General features: G+C 51.8%; 8 protein-coding genes across 8 annotated transcripts; 4 read left to right on the plus strand and 4 right to left on the minus strand.

The window, feature by feature from the left end:
* Positions 1–264: 264 nt before the first annotated feature.
* Positions 265–1,683, plus strand: N0V89_009323 (uncharacterized protein; the record flags this gene model as incomplete). Its single annotated transcript, XM_056218074.1, has 1 exon — positions 265–1,683. The coding sequence occupies one exon, from the start codon at positions 265–267 to the stop codon at positions 1,681–1,683; it is 1,419 nt and encodes a 472-aa protein (XP_056067339.1).
* Positions 1,684–3,960: 2,277 nt separating this feature from the next.
* N0V89_009324 (uncharacterized protein) lies at positions 3,961–5,835 on the plus strand (the record flags this gene model as incomplete). The annotated part of the gene is made up of 2 exons (XM_056218075.1): positions 3,961–5,508; positions 5,575–5,835. The coding sequence occupies 2 exons, from the start codon at positions 3,961–3,963 to the stop codon at positions 5,833–5,835; spliced, it is 1,809 nt and encodes a 602-aa protein (XP_056067340.1).
* Positions 5,836–5,936: 101 nt separating this feature from the next.
* N0V89_009325 (uncharacterized protein) lies at positions 5,937–7,013 on the minus strand (the record flags this gene model as incomplete). Its single annotated transcript, XM_056218076.1, has 3 exons — positions 5,937–6,503; positions 6,561–6,824; positions 6,885–7,013. 3 exons carry the CDS (start codon positions 7,011–7,013, stop codon positions 5,937–5,939), a joined length of 960 nt encoding a protein of 319 aa, XP_056067341.1.
* Positions 7,014–8,445: 1,432 nt separating this feature from the next.
* N0V89_009326 (uncharacterized protein) lies at positions 8,446–9,472 on the plus strand (the record flags this gene model as incomplete). The annotated part of the gene is made up of 5 exons (XM_056218077.1): positions 8,446–8,487; positions 8,536–8,700; positions 8,752–8,858; positions 8,905–9,221; positions 9,282–9,472. 5 exons carry the CDS (start codon positions 8,446–8,448, stop codon positions 9,470–9,472), a joined length of 822 nt encoding a protein of 273 aa, XP_056067342.1.
* Positions 9,473–10,876: 1,404 nt separating this feature from the next.
* N0V89_009327 (uncharacterized protein) lies at positions 10,877–12,584 on the minus strand (the record flags this gene model as incomplete). Its single annotated transcript, XM_056218078.1, has 2 exons — positions 10,877–11,204; positions 11,809–12,584. 2 exons carry the CDS (start codon positions 12,582–12,584, stop codon positions 10,877–10,879), a joined length of 1,104 nt encoding a protein of 367 aa, XP_056067343.1.
* Positions 12,585–12,895: 311 nt separating this feature from the next.
* N0V89_009328 (uncharacterized protein) lies at positions 12,896–14,556 on the minus strand (the record flags this gene model as incomplete). The annotated part of the gene is made up of 5 exons (XM_056218079.1): positions 12,896–12,963; positions 13,085–13,191; positions 13,293–13,642; positions 13,725–14,397; positions 14,453–14,556. The coding sequence occupies 5 exons, from the start codon at positions 14,554–14,556 to the stop codon at positions 12,896–12,898; spliced, it is 1,302 nt and encodes a 433-aa protein (XP_056067344.1).
* A 1,594-nt stretch (positions 14,557–16,150) lies between these two features.
* Positions 16,151–17,379, minus strand: N0V89_009329 (uncharacterized protein; the record flags this gene model as incomplete). Its single annotated transcript, XM_056218080.1, has 2 exons — positions 16,151–16,860; positions 16,929–17,379. The coding sequence occupies 2 exons, from the start codon at positions 17,377–17,379 to the stop codon at positions 16,151–16,153; spliced, it is 1,161 nt and encodes a 386-aa protein (XP_056067345.1).
* A 1,591-nt stretch (positions 17,380–18,970) lies between these two features.
* Positions 18,971–20,540, plus strand: N0V89_009330 (uncharacterized protein; the record flags this gene model as incomplete). The annotated part of the gene is made up of 2 exons (XM_056218081.1): positions 18,971–18,978; positions 19,133–20,540. 2 exons carry the CDS (start codon positions 18,971–18,973, stop codon positions 20,538–20,540), a joined length of 1,416 nt encoding a protein of 471 aa, XP_056067346.1.
* Positions 20,541–20,627: the final 87 nt, after the last annotated feature.

Consider the following 20,627-nt stretch of genomic DNA (forward strand, 5'->3'; position numbering starts at 1 on the left):
GTGAGTCAGAATGCGCGCTCTTGTCACTGCCGTTTGCTGGATTGTTGAGGCGCCCGTCACCAGACAAAGTCTATCATCACCCGACACCTGATATCTCTCCCCACTACTAAGTCCGCATCTACCTACGCGCGCCGCCTCCAGCTTTCGCCTCCCGAACTTTCTAGGATATAACACAGAGTCAAGGCATTGAGGACTGTGCGTAATCTGAAGATAAGAAGGACAGGGGCCGATATCAATCATAGAACTGGCACCGCACCGTGGCATATGGCGACCGCTGGCGACGATGAGCGCACCGAGGAGCTCGAAACGCTGCAGTCCATTTACCCGGAGCTAGTTCTTGATGAGCCATTCGCTGCATATGTAGAACTCCTGGTAGCACCCACCACGCCGCTGTCCATCACCTTCGAGCCCGCGCAAGAGGTACACAAAGTGGCATACCTACCGCCTCTCCGCCTCGAAATCGATCTTCCTATCGAGTACCCCGCTGAAGCCCCGCCGAATGTCAAGCTTTCTGCTTCGCCATCATGGCTGCCATCTGAAACTGTAGACAAGCTGGTGAAAGAGGCGCATTCATTATGGGAAGAGTACAGTGGTGGGCAGATGCTGTTTGCATACGTCAGCTATCTACAGGAGGCGGCCGGGACGACGTTCGGGTTGTCTGAGCTCACCCTCCCGGACAGCCTAAAGGACGAGCTCTTACAGTACAGCAAGCACATGAAGCGGGAACTATTCGACAAGGAGACGTTTGACTGCGAAGTCTGTCTAGAACCGAAGAAGGGCTCGGTATGCTACCGTATGGAGCGGTGCAACCATGTCTTCTGCGTTCAATGCCTCCAGGACTACCTCAATAATTGCATTGCAGAAGGGGATGTCAACAACGTAAAGTGCATGTCAACAGACTGCGGGAAACTTATGCCGAATGGAAAGAAGAAGGAGCGTCTCCTATCGCCGAAAGAGCTTCTACAGATTCCGTTGTCCTTACAAGCAGTAGAACGGTATGCTAAGATAAAGCGGAAGAAGAAGATTGAAGCCGATCCGACGATCATCTATTGCCCACGATCATGGTGTCAAGGTGCCATGCGAACGGACAAGTATCCCAAGATCCAAGACGTACGCGAAATGGACGATTCAGATTCCGATGCAGAAGAAGCCGTGGAGACAATCTTAGAAGAACAACAAGCACCATCTGGACCTGAGAAGCGGAGGGTAGGCACTTCGGGAATGGATCGCCTAGCTGTCTGCGAAGACTGCACCCTTGCCTTCTGCAAGGTCTGTCTAGCCTCATGGCACGGTGACTTTGTCCGATGCGAACCGCGCGACAAGAATCAACTTACGGAAGAGGACCAAGCTTCGCTCAACTACATCATGCGCAACACCTCGCCATGCCCTACTTGCTCCGTCCCTTGCCAGAAGTCGTTCGGATGCAACCACATGACATGCTTCCAATGTAAATCGCATTTCTGCTACTTGTGCGGCGCGTGGCTCCCTCCGGAGAACCCTTACGGCCATTTCGGCAATCCGAAGAACAAGGGCTGCTACAACCGGTTGATGGACATGGTTGAAGGTGACATGGCGAATGGAGAGGCTCAATTCGGCGGAGCACGCGGCGCGGAGCAGATAGCTGATTTCTGGGAACAAGAGGCGATGCGGATTCAGAACGAGCTGAATGCGCAGGATAGTTAAAGCGAATACCATCATCATTGCACGTTGTGCTTCCTAACGATATAACGTACACTGCCCAATCTTCTTCCTTGTATGATCTGTGCCATACTTGACTACTGGCCCGCAGTGGATGCTTACCACTCGCAGTGCGTCAGGCCAACCGAGATCATGCATGAGCTGAAACATTCCCCACTGTGCAGCTTTATCCACTACTTCTCTTCTACGCGTGTAGAAGTGCAGCCACATGCGGGGATCCGACAATTGTGGATCCGAGTACCCTCCGCTGCCCGTCCACGGTATTTTGACACGAATATCTATCTACAAGCTGCAGGCGCGTCTAATCGTAAATCTGCTCAGACTTCAGCCGATAGGGAGCTTAGAGTGGACCTGGCCAAGTGCTCAATTGGATGGAACGCGTATTTGAACTGGCCAAAGGACCGACAGCTGTGCCTACATCTTGTCCTAACAGAAATCTCGACTTCGGTTCAGCTTAACAAGCTACATCTCGCTGTAGCTTCTCAAACTCCCCATCAAGCACCTATGGAGTACCCGAGGAAAAGAACATGTACCCCGCTACTCTAGCCCTACCGATGTGTATCGCCACTGAATTCATAACCTTTAGATACCACCTCGATTGTTTAACTAGATACCCCACGATGAAATTCCTACTCGACCTACATTTCAGAGCAACCGCCCATAGGCGCAGGTCTTCCCAAATATATATCTCCATAGATCGAATCATCATCATGGCTGGTGACACATAGGCAATTGTCACTCCTGGCGCCCCTGCGCCGCCTGATAATACGGGTACTACTTCAAGCGGGGGGATGAAGAGCGCTACGGGTGGTGGAACTGCTCCGGTAAGCACTTCATTTGTGATGAGTCCGGCACCCGGGAGATGAGGAATTCGAGACAGAGCGAGGCTCATCGTTCTAGGACTCCAGCACAGGAAGCAACTTCACAGGCGCAGTTTCTGGTGGGCTGCCTTCCGGCAGAACGGGAGCTGGGAAGAAGCGTGAGAATGCTGGATCGATGGCGGCGAGTGCGGCTCCCGGAGCGCCACCGCCGCCGGGAGTGAAGAAGTGAGTTCAGGGGAGATGGAACTTAATAAATCTAATTGGTTTGACGAAGGTACGAAATTTGAATGGGGCCCATGGGTTGTAGTCTATCCTACTATTGTTTTTCCGGTGAACGACCGCTAGGTACCCTTCGCCGGAAGCGGTTAGGCGGGATGAACGATGCCCATACACCCAAAGAGGAAGACTATAACATGAAACGCCCTACAAAGTTGCGAAGGGGCCGCAGATACGGCATCTTCCGTATGTCGAGTCGGTTAGCGACGGTGCGTGTACAGGTTTTCTACATTGCTTTTGTTCGATAAATGCCAAAAGTGGCGCCTTCTTACTCTGAAAACCTCTACGAATTCTTGCCATCTTCATACGGCTCGTTATACCAGTCCAGCTCTGCATGTACGCAGTTCTCTTCAATGTCGTGTTACATCTTCATCTCCACCGCCAACACAAATCACAAACTCAGCCCCCACTCGACCTTCAGCCGTGTCCGAAGATCATCTCGTGACCCACACCAACGGTCCAGACGATTTAACATTAAGATCTCAGTGATCCAATCCTGAAGCTTATTACTGCCCGAGCACGAGGCTCAGTCTGCACGTTGCTCTAATCTGAGCCTTCGCCAAGATCAGCGGGGTCCTCATCAGGCTGTGCTAGGGACTAGTGGGTGTGCTAGGCGAATCCGTCGACACATGGCTGGCTAGAACAACTCACTGATTCGCGCCCATGTTGTTTGAAGTATCCCCAATCTGGGGCATGGGCTTTTCATGTTACCTAGGTAGCCTCAGGCACGGAGATCAAACTTGCGTTTGCCCAATGAGCTTCCAACAGGCGGAGAATATTTGGACGGTGGCTTGAGGCGGGTGGACCAGGCTGCAAAAAGGAACGCTCCAGCTCGACTTGATGCAATGGCACTGCAGGCTGGATTTTCTAAATCGAGGAAATGTGTGAAGAGCGTCTGTATGTTGTGTACCATTGAATACGGTGAGTTTGGGCTGTGTTATTCCGACCCCATCTATGTCGACATTAGGAGAGCCGACGGAGCGTATATAACAGCAATCCAGGGCATACTGACGTTCCGGTACTAACGAGCTGCACATTGCTTTAAGCTTCTTATTATCCTAGGACGCCGGGTCTCTAGTCTTATGATCACTGTTGTGGTCAAAATCCTCGTTGTCGTTTATCTCTCCGTCTTCAGTCGTCCTACTCGCAGCTACCGGAGTCCAAGATGGGCCACGAAGAGCACCACCATGAGGAAAGACACCCTCTCGGGCTATTCGCCTCCCCGTTGAACGAACATACCGCCAAACCTGCCCAGATTCACTACCACACCCCATCGACCCACTCATCCGACGTCGAAGCCCACAAACCCGTTCAAGATACATCGTACAATACAACACAAGTGCCCTTCGGCAACGCAGACTGCTCTCTTCATGACAACCCTGCATTCCATCGTCATGCAGAAGCAACTACATCTGAGCTTTTCTACGATCTCTTCTTCGTCGCCAACTTGACTACCTTCACATCGATGCTCGAGATCAACGACTACAACACGCTTACAGCATACGTCGGTTTCTTCTCGCTGCTATGGCTAACATGGTACCAAGTCTCGCTTTACGACGTACGGTTCTCGACGGACAGCGTATTCGAGCGCGTGGCTAAGGCAATACACTTTGGCGTGATGGTAGGCTTCGCCGTCATCGGTCCACAGTGGAAGCCAGGACAAGAAATTGACGACTACAAGATTTACAAAGCATTCGGTCTGATCCTGATGGTCTCGCGTATCACGCTGTTCACGCAATACGCGGTCACTCTGCTCTATGTGAGGAAATACAAGAAGACGGTCATCCCGCTGAGCATCATCATGGCTTCGACGCTACTTGCCGCTATCCTGTATGGTGCACTCACGCCGGCTTTTCCGAAGGAAAAGCTCGATCTCGAAGGCTTAGTGCTACCGCAGAAGAGCAATGTCTACATCGCGTGGTACATCATTGCGCTGAGCGAGACGCTGACCACGGTCGCCGTATCGTGCTATTTCCGGGTGATCAGCTTCAAGGGCACGCACATGGTGCAGCGCATGTCGCTCCTGACACTCATCATCCTCGGCGAAGGCATCATCGTGGTATGCAAATCCATCAGCAAGATCGTCAAGAACGAGTTTCTCTGGACAGCTGCGGTCGTCGGACAGATCATCGCTGCGGTCCTCATCATCTACTTCTTGTACATGCTGTACTTTGACCGCATGCAGGAAGAACACTTCGGCAGCATCAAGCAACAGCTCTGGTCTTTTGTTCACTTTCCGCTGCACGTTGTGCTTGTCCTGGTCTTGCAGGGTGTCAGTCTGCTCATTGTCTGGGCGCAACTCGTTCAAGCGCTGCTCGGGATGTACACTACCTTCGGGAATGTCCTCGATGGGGCGGGCAATTACACAAATGGTAGTGAGCTAGCCCACGACTTGAGTTATACAGCATACAGCTTCGTATATTGCTGTGTCCCTAAGGGCGTAGACGCTACCAAAGAACAATACACCGCCGACAATGCAATCTACTCGATCGCGGATGCGTACGACTACCTTCTCGAAGATTCAAACAACGCCACAGCGTTTAACGACTTCACGGCGGGTGTCAACGATCTTGTAGCTGCGGCGACAAAGACGCTCTTCGATGGCTTCAGCGTAACGGTCCCGAAGAAGAAGGCCTCTCTTGGGGAGAAGAAGCAAACGGACTTCATGGAACTGTTCTATGAATATCTGGGGGGTGTTCCAGCTGGTGTTTATGTATGTTTTCATTGCGGTAAGTTGACCTCCTTCCCGATGGCAAATGCATATGCTGACATACAACAGGGTGGCTTCGCGCTTATCATCATTTCGGTTCTGGGTTACTTGTCGCTGCCAGCTTCACAACGTCGCGTCTCCTCGTACGTCCGCCTTTGTGTGAACTTCATTTTCGGTGTCGGCTTATGCCTCGTTGCGACGTTGAAACTGAATGAACCACTGGAGGAGAACTACCTGGCTTCGGCGTGGATGATACCGACCATATGCTTGGTTTACTTTGTTTGCGTGGTGACCAATCACATCCGGGTAAAGGGGATCAAGAAGCACTGAAGTCTCGTTGAGTGCACCAGTGTAACCGTCGGGTAGCAATCTTTGTCAATGCATTATGGAGTTCGCGACAGAATAATAGCGGTGTAATATAATTTCGTAACCTAAGCAAAAGAAGGCAGCGTCATACAACAACTTATTACATAGCTCACTTTGTTCCAATAATTCGTTTTGCCCTCAGCCAAATCTTCCTGCGCCCAGATGGCCTGCAGTAACAGCCGTACATGGTTCAGCGAACGAGAGCATACTGAGTTTTCGGTCCTGGAAATGGCATCCAGAACGATGGTCCGCTGTGCGTCGCTTTGGGCTTCGCAGCCAAAGATAAAGATGGGAAATTGCCGTTCGCACGTTTCAAGCTGCATCAGTATTTCGAAAGCCCTCTCAATCTGCGTTCGGACGCTGAATGTTTGTCTGAGCTGGTTCCAGGTCACTCTGTTGAGATACACAAGCATGGCCAGCTTAAGCAGTTCGAACTTCAAGTTGGCTGCTTCGTCTTCGTAGGTCGACGCGGGAGATTTCACATTCCTGATTCTCCACTCGAGTATCTCGAGGAAGCGCTTTAGTTCATCGTGTTCAGCCGGGGTGAGCCCACATAGTGGTCGTGGCACCGCATCGGAAAGTTCTGAGAGTAGGTCAACGATTTTTGAGGAGGCAGAAGTTCTTCGCATAGCCTAAGAATGTCTTCGATTAGCGATCATCTAAGCAGTTAGCAGTGGGTTAGTTCTCACTTGATCAATCCACTCCGTCACATGAGTGGATGCCTCCACCGATGTGCACGAGACTGTGATAAGATTCAACGCTGGTTTCCCATGTTGTCTGTACCAATGACGCAGACTGAATCGTGCAAGGACATCGTGGTAGTATACCCAGTCGAGCAGAATCGTCAGGTCTTCATCTTTATCGAGCCTGTCTAGACTGGCCGCCCGGATGACATTTTTGACACCGCATAGATATTTCGTCCAATCATCCGATGTGCAAACCGATAGGTGGACCTACCGGATATGGTCAATTTGGTCTCTCGGTGCAACGACCATGTACAAGCTAAAGCTCACCTCGAAAGAGAGCAACAGCATTCCCGCGGCAACATGCTGGATTGCTTCTATTTTATCGGTCGCGTGATCTGCTTCTGCTGTAATTCCTGCAGCTTTCAGAGCATTCAGACCAGCGATCTTGCTCTCCATGGCTTGCGCATGGATGCTGTGGCGATGAAGTGCGGAGTATGCCAGAATGCATTCGCGCACTGCCTTGGCAGAGCTCGTGTTGCTAGCCAGAGAAATCCTGATCAGCACGTTTCCTAACGCTGTAGGGTCATGGCCAAGAATGTCAAGTGCTTTTGATGCGGTGTGCTGGACTGCATCTGTCAGTCTCCCATTGCCAAGCACCAGTAGGCTTAATGAAACGGAAGCCTGCGATCGAAGTCATGCAGATACAACATATGCAAGGCTGAAGTAGACACTGGATCGGGCTATGGTCGGATCTGGGCTTGGGCTACATGACTTTGCAAAACGCCGACGAGACTTACAATACTGGAACCGATCTTGGTTCTCCACTTCCACCTTCACCGCAGCAACCATTGGTATTTTTAACTCCAATACCCACCATACAGGCTCTAAAGGATGTCAGTCTTCTGACTCGGTAGCAAGTTTAAACTACCAGCGCACCTTTCTCGGAAGAACCCTTTGTGAAATGGCTATGCCTCTGAATGTCTTCACTCGAAGTGTGGAGAATATCACGGACACGGACGGCATCGTTGCCTGCCGGAACGTTGCTTACGATCGCGCGTCTATGTTGGCTACCATACGGCCATGAGAGTTTCAGGCCGCGTCTTTCCGTGTCCGGCTTCGAGCTTTGAGATCGTGTGCATGTTAGAGCGGCATGCAGGTTACCAACCGTCTCTGTCCTTGGATTTGTCATCCCTCTTATTGGCGCTTGCTCTATCTAATGTCAATCCCGCATAAGTAAATCGAATGTAGCTGCAAGGTGAGTGAAATCAGAGGATTTGGGCAACTGCGGTTGACATTAGACGCGAGGCTGACAGGCAGAGCTCAAGAAAGGAAAGTCGCCGTGGCGCTTATTATGCAGGTCGAGCTGTAGATCATTTTTTAGGCAACTCTCGAGTAAGCAAGAGTAGACTAGTCGCAAGTGGCTTTGTAGTCCTCGCATTCCATTGGTTCCACTAAAGGATCCGTTCCCCTGCGATGGAACAACAGTCATGCCGGCTTGCGGCTTCATGTGCGAGGATATAGCAATTAAGAAGTAGTCAAGGGCTTGTCGAACATTTGCATCTGTCCGAGTGCATTTTCTGGGACGAACTTGGAGATAGTGGACTGAAGACATCGCTGTGGGTCCGGTGATAATCGGACGTCCTCAGAGGCGGCAAGTATGAAGTAATCGGAGTACAATCATCCGCTGAAGCACTGGTGATAACGTTATTCCCACGGACGAAATGGAGCAAAGAGTTTCGAGAAACTGCGATTCCGATGATGATCGGACATCAGCACGAGGCCTCTTTGTGAGAAGCAAGACGACCAGAGTATATAAGAACTAGGTCTTCCTTGAGCATCATCACACAACCTGCATTGAGAACTCAAAATTTCGGCAACTCTCACAAACATGCCTTCATACGTCATCACCGGAGTTTCCAGAGGAATCGGAGTACGGCCCAGCGCTGCCTCCTTGAAAACGACTTGCTAATTTGCACAGTATGAATTCCTTCGCCAGTATTCTGGCGACTCAAACAACACCGTAATCGGACTCGTCCGCAATAAGCAGGCCACCGAGAAGAAGGTGTCAGAAGACCCAGATCTGAGAGGCCGAACCAACATCCACATCATCGCGGCGGATGTCACAGACTACAACGCTCTACAAGTGAGAAGTCTCATTATCAACTCAGGGATGATCACTGACTTTTCGCAATAGAAAGCTGTCTCTGAAACCACCAAGATCACCGGCGGAGCCCTAGACTACCTCATCGCCAACGCCGGCCTCATCACCCCCTTCGACCAATACGACGGCATCGGCGACCTGTAAGTCCCATCCTCCCTAACCTTCGTCACGACTAAGACCCCACAGCGCAACCCAGCCCGACCAAGTCACGAAGGAACTCCGCGCCCTCTTCGAAGTCAACGTCATCGCAAACATCCACCTCTTCAACCTCTTTCTCCCGCTCATTCAAAAAGGCCACACTAAGAAAGTAATCGCCATCACGAGCGGCTACTCCGACATCGAGCTCACGCGCAACTGGGACGTGACGCTCGCCCCGCTCTACTCAACCAGTAAAGCCGCGCTCAACATGGTAATCGCGAAGTTCAGCGCGCAGTTTAAGAAAGAGGGGATTCTGTTCTTGGGGCTTGCGCCGGGGAGTGTGGATGTGGGACAGAATAATGAGGGTAAGGGCGATCGCTGTGCATCTGTATACATAATTGTTATGCTAACTTGGTTGGTATCAGCGACTCCGGAACAGCTTCAGAGACTCGGAGCGTTCTTCGGCGAGTTGGCGCCGAAGTATGCGCCGGATTTTAGGGGCCCGATTACGCCGGAGGAGAGCGTGTCACTTATGCGGCCGGTTATTGTGGAGGCTAGTCTAGAGGGCAGTGCTGGCGACTTTATCTCGCATTTTGGTAACAAGCAGTGGCTATGATTTGGTCGCCGTGGGTAGGAGGACCAGCGTGAGATAGTTCATTGCCGGTCTTGTGTGAGACGAGCAAAGACAAGACAAGCAAAATTGTTATAGCATTCATTTACCCAGTAGTCTTGTGTTCAGAGGGCGTGTTATCTAGCAGCGCACCTGGGTTATGGAAGACGGCCAGTATATATTCAGCATTGTGTCGAACCAACTAAAGCTAAGAACGACCGCCCTTGCCTAATTGCCATTTTGAGTCCTCCGGTTCACCTCAGCAGTGTTAATCTTATTCGTAATAATCCGTATCCATCTGCATACTTCCGGCTGAGTTGGACTTTTCCAACAACTGTCGTTAAATTCGCTCAGCTGTTTCCAGATTCCTTCCAATTCACAATCTACAACGTCTTCGATGTCCAATCTTATCCCGCTGATCTTTACTTCTGCAACCTGGCCTCGTCAAAATTAGCGACGAACCCTTGGTCCAAAATCTTTCCGTGCCCACGGTATGCGAAACCTGCTGAATGCTCCCCAAATGCTTGGACTTCCGCTGCGTAGCCCCAATACGGAAGATCCAGAGCTACATATGGACGTCCTAGGTAGCGGCGGACTCAGCATCCCCGTGTAGATGTTGTCGATTTCGGACATGGTTCTTTGTCCAAATTCTGATGCGGACTCAGGTATCTTTGGTAGTAGCAGTGGTTCTTCGGGCACCGGAGGTGAATGTGCGACGGAATAACGGCGCTTGAGCGCGTCGCGGCCGTTGCGGCATCGCCCATTGAACCGCTTGTAGAAACCCATGTTTTAAGGAAGCACGTTTCTCGATGCGAAGGATTAAGCGACCGATAGAGTGTGGCGATACGACGAGAGTTGTAACGACGGTGCGAATGTAGTGAGGTGAATGTTGATGTTGAAGATGAAACGAAGGAAGCCAGCATCGACGTTTGTAGCGATATCTCATCCGCAAGACTGGCTCCTTTCGCACCGTCTTCCTAGGGGTGGTAAACTCCTGAAAATGGTGCCCTATTCTCAGGATTTCAGCGATACCTGCCGTTAGACAAGGAACGCAAATCTGTCGATGTCGCGTTGTACCTTACAGCCTGTGGGAAAGGCTCAGTATGAAGGTAGTATCCGGATTGGTTCAGGAGTGCCGTTTCCGTTGAATTTCGAGGGCTGCGTTGTCCCGATGCGCCCGATTACATCTGTAAGCCCCAACCGCTTTCGCCGCCTGCGCTCTGCCTCTTGTGTCTATTATTCTGAAGGCCCAACGGGCTGCCGCAATACGATGCGGAGCCGTATCGGACTCTCTTCGAACCTAGTGGACACCGCTTGGTTGCCGCTACCATCTCCGTAGCCTCAAGCTTACCTAGAGCGGCGCATGGCTTCAATGTGCGTTCTTTCTGATCGGGACACAGGCCGGACAATTCAAGAGGCTTGGTCCATTTCCATGACTTGCTCTTCCGCAGTATCGCTCTGTTGCAGATTACTTTCGTCCAGTTCCATTTCCTCTGCGTGCGCAGGCCCGCTCACGTGTGTGCTTGTCCGCCGTCGCTTTGGCTCGGATTCGAGCGGGCAAGGCGCTCCTCGTTTGGTGCCCGCAGTCGATACAGCAGCGAGCCAAGCTCGCTCGAAGGGACGCATTGTATCTTGTGTATCTCGGGTGAGACGGTACTCGATAATCAACATCTTGCCAGTAATTTGGAGTGCCGGGAGGCCGCGTCGCTTGGCATATTTGCAGGATTTGTTGCGTTTCCTGTTGAAAAGACGTGGTTGTAATACCATGGTTACGCTGAAAGCGGAGGAATGGACGCGCTGCGCTCGCTACCAAACGCGAACAGGCGGTTGGGAAGGGTGCACAAAGATGCCTAAGCCTACCCGCAAAACATGTGATAGATCGCTGCACAGCACAACGATAATTCGACAATCGTGCGCCTGGCATCCGCGGCCTTGCCATCTCCCGAAGTGGAGCAATGCGATAAAATGCTTTCGCTCATCATACCACCGCATCCATGCCTCGTCCAAGCCTGACAGTCTTCGGCCTTTGGAGACCCACTACACCACCCGCTGACCATCCGCTGCGCTCCGTGCGCTTCGACTCAACAGGTCCTGCGGGACCCCATAAACGTTTTGGCTTGTTCGATCTGAAAGGAATCCATCTCGTCATCCAAAATGTGCGAGTCCATTGCCGAAAATCAGGTCGTCCTGCCCGCAGCCAGGCCGATAGCATTATTCCAGCGCACGCAAGCCCGCCTTCAAGCAAAAGAAGCAACAGGGCCTGCGGCACGATGGATAATAGACGGACAACAAGACGAAGGGGAAATAGGGCAATTCGCAATACAGGTCCAAGGCGCGCCAACATTGCCTTCCGGATGTGGTAGGTTTTCGAAGGTAGGTTGCCTCGTACGTAGGGCACGGAGATTTCTTCCAGCTTCGTCATGTCTCCGCCTTCTAGCTGGATGATAGGATGGCCGGATGCCCGCAAATATTGCAATGCTTCTTCAAGTAATTGGCCCTCCTCATAATCTGCAGCTTCTGGCTTCTGCCGAACCTTTTCCAGCTCTGCAAGAGTTTGCTCAACGATTGAGCTCGGCCAGACCTCCACCACACCGCGCTCATCCACAGTCAGGCGGACTTCGATAGTTTCTCTATAGTCTTGCATCTGCTGTGTGAGCAGTGCCTTGTCGCTCCGGTCGAACCATGGAAGGCACACCACGCAGTCTACATGGTCATCGACCGAGGAGATTGCGAGCCCAAATCGTGTCGTGTCGAAGAAGGGTGTTCGAACAGCATCGTTTTTGATCTTCGAGAAGTGGTATGCTTCCGACCTTTTCATTAGGCCTGTCAAGTTGATTGGTTCGTTCTTTAGTAGCAGCTCCACTCCGTTCTGTGGCGTGGGGTCCTGGAAAAGTCCAAACTCATAGATGATGTGAGCGACTCCTTCATCTTGGCCGTACGTCATCGGATAGCCGTCGACGATTGTCAATGGAAGGCCTGCCTTGAGCGTTTTCTCAATGTGTAGTTGCTCCTGGGCATATGGTATCTTCGATGAAGGCAGCAGCGACCAGAAAGCAACCGTGAGAAGCCATATGTAGAACAGCAGTCTGCACGCACGAAAAGGCTTCAGACGAGGCATCGCAAAGGAATATTATTTGTGTCAGTCTCGACTTGATGGTGCCTGGAGAAAGGAGACGTTGAAGATCGACGCTGAAGTCCGAAAGCCACAAGCTTGGACCACGGCGTGGTGGCTCGTTGCCTAAATTTAGCGATGACATCGAGCGCGTACCTACGCTCCTCCATCAACAATCTTCATATCAACTATTTGTCTTTCAGATCTTCCTAGTGCTCGGAGGCTAAAAAAATGTAATTTACCAAGTTTATGTGCTTTCCATGGTATATTTCAAGCTTCAATTTACGATCAACAGCATCACGACATCCCTCCACCGCTCACTTATCTCCCAAATACTTTCCAGACATGCGATGTACCCACGAACGATTCACCTTCCCAAAGACATCTGCATTTCGTCAGCGTCATATCTTCCTTGACACGACTAAAGCACTTACACATAGGCACACAAGTCACAAACCCACAAATCGTGATTATACCCCAAACCTTGCACATATGCGCCGGCCCACGCTCCGCCGCAAACTCATTGATGAACGTCGAGAAAGCGTAGAAAAGAAAGTTCTTAATCATCATCTGCAGGATGAAGATCTCGGTAGCGTAGGGGCGGAAGGCGTCGCTATTACGAGGATCAGCATATGTCTATAAAACCTTGAAGAAAGGAAGGAGGATAGAAACAAAGGGCGTGGGTGAACTGACAGGATATAAAGCCCCGTAGACGTCCCCGCGACACTCGTCCCAAAGCACACCGCGCCATAGCAGAACGAGCAGAGATACACGCCGCCCCTCATCGCGGGATGTTCCAGCGCCCACATGAAGGTGAACCAGCCGATGGAGAGCATAGTCACAGCAAGGATATTGACTGGAATGCGGAATTCGGCTTCGTAAACGCCGTTGTTCCGTCGTGAGAGGGTTTTGGCGGAGAAGTCGCATAACGGCCCGGATATCACGCCGAGGATGCCACCGATCAGTGCACCCGTGAAAAAGTACCCATTCTGGCTGACGGTGAGGTTGTATGGTGGAGGGGTGAAGATTTGCGCGAGGGTGTAGGCTGTGCCTACGAAGAAGGACTTGTTGCGTGTTAGCTCAGTGTCATGCAGAGAGTACCTGAAAGGAGCAGGATCGTTGAACCGAAAAAGAAGTCTTGCATACAATCAAGATGGCTGCCACTAACGTAATCCATACGATAGCTGGATTCAGCAAATGAAAGAAGATGCGGCCTAAGAGCTTGAAGATGCTGTCGTGGTTGTAGACGCCGGACGTCAAGCGCAGGTCCTGAATAAAGGTACGTTTTGGAACGGTAGGAAGTGCTGTCGCTGCGGGCTCTTGTGTGATAGATTGTGTGCTCGCCTCGGGCTTTTCTTCAACCGCAAGTCCTTCGTGCTCCGTCACGGTACCGCCCCTCGACTCATTCCGCCGGAATTGAGTTTCTGGAATAAACAGGAACGAACAGATAAACCCAAAAAGTTGCAATGGTAGCAGAATAACAAACAAATTACGCGCTCCAAGCACCTCGAATATGTGTCCTGAGCATATGGCTACAAAGGAAGCGAGGCATGCTGTCGTCAGAACAAGCAAGGAAGTACGTATACCCCGTTTGTGCAAGAAGAACATGTCGCCGATTGCTGCTACGGTGAGCGACTCATAGGCTGTTGTGCCTAAGCCTTGTATCATGCGTCCTGCAAGGAGAACGGTGTATGATTTGGAAAGGCTGGATTGGTCGAACCCTCCGATGCAAATGCCAGTGCCGAGTGCACCAAAGAGACCGGCGAAGAGAAATTGAGGCCGTTTACCATATTTCTCCGCTAGAACGGATACGATAGGACTGTACAATGATTGCTGGTTAGGCTTTGAACAATATCAGGGCACACACAACATACCCAAGTGCACCGACCATCAGAAGCTGGTAGCCAGAGAGCTGTGCGATCTTCTTAACCGGCACTTCAAGTTGCGTGGCTAACGCGACGGTTGCAGGGGCTATCATTGGCCCTGGACAAGCGGCAAAGATTATGCTGTTGAAGAACAGAACAACGAAAGCAACTTCGCGTTTCCATGTCGGCCAGAGCTGAACATGTTAGTCACGTTTTGCGCAGTGATCGAAGCGCTCACGAGCGGGTCGTTCGGATCGTCGGATGGTTGCGGGATCAGGACAATCTCTTGTTTCTGGTGAATTGTCAATGTGCTAGACTGGACAAATGCTCTTAGAACCCAACCTTTCCCTTCCCATGCTTGAAGTGCGAATGCTCATACTGATGCTCCCTGCTCGTCTGCGCCGTATCAAGCAAGTACTCTGTCCCGGGCGGCTGCGCGCTTGTCTTAGGCTCCACAATGCCCAGCGTCATGATGCACTTGTTGTCGATTCTCAAACCGAACCTCCTTTTGAATCCCAAGATGGAACAAACCAATCGTCCAAAACAGTTTGGGTTGGACCCTGTGCGATGCCCCTCACCTTATGTACGGTTATCTTCGAGAACGATCCTCCACTTTACCCTGATAAATCATCCTCCATTCCTGGCATATATAAGGCTAGGTGCATATGCGTTTGAGACTTGTCAACGGTCAGCAGCAGAGGTGTCGCTGTTCATTGGGCAGGGCCTGGTCGCTTCTAGGCGATGTTAATCTGCCGATACCCCACAATTTGGATCTGCATGCAAGGGCAGGGTTGTGCGCGGGGAAACCCGCAGTGAGCCAATCGAGGTGAGGCTACAAACTGATCGTATGAGAGGCGAGATTGGTCGCTGTAGGTGAGATGTTGAGGAGTACCTCAGTTGCTCGGGATGGGGCGGTACGGACCCTGTGGTGCCCTCTATGCCGAGACGCTAGGTATCATCGCAGCGACCACGGCTGTGCTCTTCGCTCTGATCATTCATTGGGTACCCTAAGATGGGGTTGGGGAGTGGTTCAGGATTGGTAGCGTACTGTCAATACCCAAAAAAGGCAGGGCCGAGTGCCGTGCAACCTGACTCGCAAGAGATGACGTCCTATACCACAACACCGCCTTCGTTGCTCCTAGCACATCTCTCGACTTTTTGTTGTACTTATCGACTGACAGCAGTATCTCAATCTGGGCGACCCTGCCATCTTCAGTGGCGGATGCTCTGCAGCGCAACGCCTCCAACGCTTTTCCTGCACAGCTCAGCTCGTGCTCACTCCATGCGATCATGGCGGTATAGTTGATCACAAAAGCTCATGCTCATCCTCCACCTCCTACGGGTCTGAATACTTTTTCCACAACTTTCTAGCCGATAGGCGGCTAATAATGGTACCGTTTCACAGATTGGTGCCCCGTTTAACGTCTACTAGGACCCAGAAATAAAGTTTCAACATACTTTCGCCAACGATCAGCCTCCTATAACACACACATTGGCGTAAACATTGCGGAAAGGTTCCAGAGCCGTAGGAGGAGGGGGAAGAACTTTGCTTCCCATCGCAGGATAGTCAGTTCGACACAAGTTAGAGCAAAACTGAAATGACGGTCGAATGCCAACAAGGCAAATCAGATATGGTATGTCCGATTGAAAGAATGTACAAGAGAAAGTAGACTTGCCTCTCCCACGCGCGACCGACTCCAGGCTGTCTTACAAGGTCGCACCAGCGCTCTTGGGCACCGAACTCGCGATACTATCCGCAGACGCAGCCTTCACAATAGTAAACCCCTTATAATCTCCAAAGAAGTCTATATCCGCCCTATCAAGCGCCGGCGCACTGCTAAACGTATTCGCCTCGCAGCTCCGGCCCAACGCAGCGCTGCACTCCGCTGCATTCGCGGACGTCGCGCCGAATAACTTCCCCGCGTATCCGCTGTCGAGTGTCGTCGTGATGCTCTTGAACACATTTCCCTCGAAGATACCGCGCGCACCGGTGCCCCCGCCCTCGATTAGATGCCCGGTATTGTCCTCAAAGACGTTGTTGACGGCGTGCAGTAGGGTGCTGCCGCTGAGGGCTGGGCTGCGACCGGAAGTCATGTATACGTGGTTTGCGTACCATGTAATGCTATCGTCTGTGCCGACCATTTCCTCGCCCCAGTATGTGTGGCCGTCACAAGTAGCGGACTGGGTTGTCTCGCCGTTGACGAAAGAGTTAGAGATGGTGACGTAGTGGTTTGGATCGACCCCGAAGGAGTAATGCTGGCGGCCCGTCAAGGAGGTTTCAACGTGGTCGATCCAGATGTCTGAGGTGTCGGAGAGGGTGAAGGCGTCGCCGCCCCAGACGTATTTGGGGTTGAGGTTGGTGATTTTGAGATTTTGGACTATGATGTTGGAGACGCCGACCATGCGGAGACCCTTGCCTGGATTCCCATTGTGTTAGTTGATGTTGCTGGGGTTGTAGTGGTAAGGAGAGGTAGGGTAGACGCACCATTTAGAGTCGCGCCGTTCTTGCCGACGAGCGTTTTGTCAGACTGTACCTGGATGCCCTCGGTCGCCGCCTTGTCGAGTTCGACGTTGTAAGTTGAGCTGGCGCAGGCATTGAGAGTGTTCAAGAGCGCTTGACCGCCGTCGTCGGGCGTGCAGGAGTAATCGTTACAGGCTGCCTCGGTCTGACTGCCCTCAGAGCCGGCAAAGTTGTACTCGCCATCAATGACAATGACCTGTGGATCCGAGGAGGTAAGGTACTTCTTCAAGTCGTCGATGTTGGTGGGATAGACAGGGGTTGCATCACCTCCACCAGTGGCACCCGCCGCAAAACCGATCGGAGTACCAGAGACGACAGAGGAGATAGCTCGCTTGACGGGAAGCGCAGCGCTAAGAGCAAAAGGCGCAAAAGAAAGAGACCAGGTGAGGATGGCTTTAGTGTTGTAAGAAGGCATCTTGACACGCAAGACGGAAAGAAACGAATATATCTAATCAAATTTGAACAGAAGAATGTAAGTCAGTTGGGATAGGAGTAGAAGCTACTGAAGCCTGGAGAAGTAGGCATTGCTAAGCTTTCTATAGACCCCTAATGATCTACAGCTACACGGAAATAATCTTAGCCATAGTCGAGGGATGATGCGCTATCAAGAGTCCTACATTGCAAAGCAATTTAAGCTTTGCGGAAGGCTACACGCGAACGCCGCGAACAGATTGTGGATTCTTATAATCAATTATGCGCCTTTCTCGTTGTGGGCATACGTTTACCGCTACGATGCTAGTTTGAAACATGCCGTTCCCTGAAGAGATTCGCGGACAAGATCTTCAAACATGACCCTGGATCATGGGTCGAGAATATTGCCGAATTCGGCCAGATGCGAATGCATCGAAAGGAAGAGAGCTTTGCCATAGTGTGATTGAGAATGTGATCAAAAGTTCCTCCGCCACCTTTCCTCCGCTACCGCTACCTTTCCTCCGCCATCTTTCCTCCGCTCTTGGTACCCATTTCCACCTATTAGCTAAATTTTATTGCATCTACATTTTTACGTTCAAATAGGGCACTGAGCTACCAAAAAGTGAAGCAGCCAATAATCAGCCTCCCATAATACAGAAACTGGCTGAGAGATGTGGAAAGCATACCCTGAGCCATGGACAGGTGGCGGAGGAACTTTTGTATAGCACAACACCAAATCGGATTAAAAAAAGCATGCAGCGAAAACGAACAAGCCAGAAAGTCACGAGCAGCATATATGGATTACCTACTATAGGTATGTATCGTTGCAAGGTTGGCTGTAAAACGGCCGCTTGGCGCATAGTTTAATCAACCTACGTTCCGCCGGAACATTGACTTGTTGTCTTACAAGTGACATCTGTTCTGAGTTCCTAGACCGATGGTAGCCTCACTCCAGCAAGGGCCGATGTGCAGAACGCGGATACTTCCTAGCGTGTTCGACAGGGTCTGGATGGCCGTTCGGCTTTCTGTTTAGCGCCCCTCTCAGGTACTGTGGTTGCAGCCAGAACTATAAGCAGTGGAGGCTGTTCGGGATAAGGCTATAATTACCTTACCTATGGTCACTACGTTCTAAAGCTTAGAGATAAATCTTGAGTGTGAGGCTTAGCCTCTTCTCACTCAAGATTTATCTCTAAGCTTTAGAACGTAGTGTTATGTCGACTTCAGAGGTCCCATTACTAGGACTTACACAGTATAGTCGCAACCACAGTGCATTCAATATCACGTGAATCCGCGCTGCACAGCTTAAAAGTTGCGTTGTCTTAGATGATATACGCTCTTCCGGTCCACGAACAATCCTTCACCAAGGTGCGAGCCTCTCGCCGACTTCGGAGTAGCTTAATTACAGCCCGGCAGGGTCCCGCGAGCATTTGCAAGTGTCTGGTCGTAGGGCTGAAGAACTCTGCCTACCCTAGTCATGTAGCGCCGATGTCGTGATCCCTTAGCGGGATTTCGAATGCTCGCAACGAGCATCAAATTTTCAAACACCACGTAAACAAGGGTACCGCGTAGCGCTTTAAATGCGCGTACTCGCCAAGATGTCGAAGTCCATCCTTCTTCAGCCCCGTTGTGGTCGTTCTTTTCCACGCATTTCTTGGGAGTTTGAAGAAAGTGGCAGGAACCCGTGGTAGCTACTGCCAGTTGCTCGAACATCACTTTGTCCTGGTTAAGACTTGGCGAGGAAGAGAAAGTTACTGAAGTGTATCCTGGGTTAACTCAGTATTGTTCCCCGCCGCCATGTCGTCCGTCATCGATGAGCCCACGGGCCCCGTCAAGTCGCATTCAATATTCCGCTCGGTTCCCTTCCAGATCGTCGTCGCATGCGGTGTTTCTTTCACGGCGCCGGGCATGTGGGATGCCCTGGGCGGACTCGGTGCAGGAGGAGCAGCAGAGCCGTACGCCGTATCGGCCGCCAACGCCCTGGTCTACGGTCTCTTCGCCATTGTGTGCGTGGCTGCAGGCGCCATCAACAACCGCATCGGCCTCAAGTACGGACTCGCGCTCGGAGCAATCGGTTATCCTCTTTACGGCGCCGGATTGTATACTAACAACATACACTCGACGACCTGGTTCATGCTGTTTGGCTCTGCACTGTGTGGCATCTCAGCTGGTTTCTTCTGGGCCGCCGAAGCAGCAATCATCATCGGATATCCGTCTCCCGGCGATAGAGCCTTCTACCTCGCAGTATGGCAGACCGCCAAAGCCGCAGGTCCCATCGTAGGAGGCGCCATCAACCTAGGACTGAACGCGAACCGCAAAACCGCTGGCTCCGTTTCCTCCTCCACCTATATCGTCTTCATCGTCATCATGTGCCTTGGCCTTCCCATAGCTCTCTGCCTCTCCCCCGCGCGCAAGGTCTGGCGCAAAGACGGCACCGCAGTCGTAACCTCCATGGCGCCCACCTGGGCCGCAGAGTTCAAAGCCGTCGGCCGCCTCCTCATCAGCCGCCGCATCCTGCTCCTCCTCCCGGCCTTCTTCATCAGCTACTTCTACAACGGCTTCATGAGCACGTGGCTCACCACATACTTCACCGTCCGCGCGCGCGCCTTCTCCAGTTTCTTCACTAACTTTGCGGGAATCTTCAGCTCGTTCCTCATCGCGTTTCTGCTGGACAACCAGAGGGTGCACATCAAGACTCGGGGTCGCATCGCTTTCGTCTCAATCGTTACCATCCTGGTGGGCACCTGGATATGGGCGTCTGTCCTGCAGAACGAGTTCTACAACATGGCTGAGCCGCCTGTGCACGACTGGTTCACAGGCGGCTTCGGGAAGTCGTACGCGCTCGTCTTCTTCTGGCAGTTTGGCGGTCAGGCGTTCCAGCAGTTCCTGTACTGGCTGGTTGGCCAGTATGCGACGGATCTTTCCAATCTTTCGCACCACACGGGTATTCTGCGCGGGGTGGAGGCGCTGGGTCAGACGGTTGCCTGGGCCATGCAATCTGAGGGTAATGCGAACCATTTCGTGAGCATTGGGCTGAACTTTGGGGTCACGTTGCTGTGCGTTGTGCCGACGTGGATTATCTTGAGCGAGTTGGAGGGGAGCCATGAGATCAAGGTTATGGAGGAGGAGGTTGAGGGTGATATCGTGAAGGGCGGAGATAAGCTGTAAGAGGGAAGTCGGAGCGTATTGCGGGATTTCAGCCTTAATATTGCATGGGTCGGCGTACTAAACTATTGCCGTGTAGCATTTTCGATG

Source organism: Didymosphaeria variabile (assembly GCF_027946475.1).
Source record: "Didymosphaeria variabile strain IMI 356815 chromosome Unknown scaffold_7, whole genome shotgun sequence".
Classification (NCBI taxonomy): domain Eukaryota; kingdom Fungi; phylum Ascomycota; class Dothideomycetes; order Pleosporales; family Didymosphaeriaceae; genus Didymosphaeria; species Didymosphaeria variabile.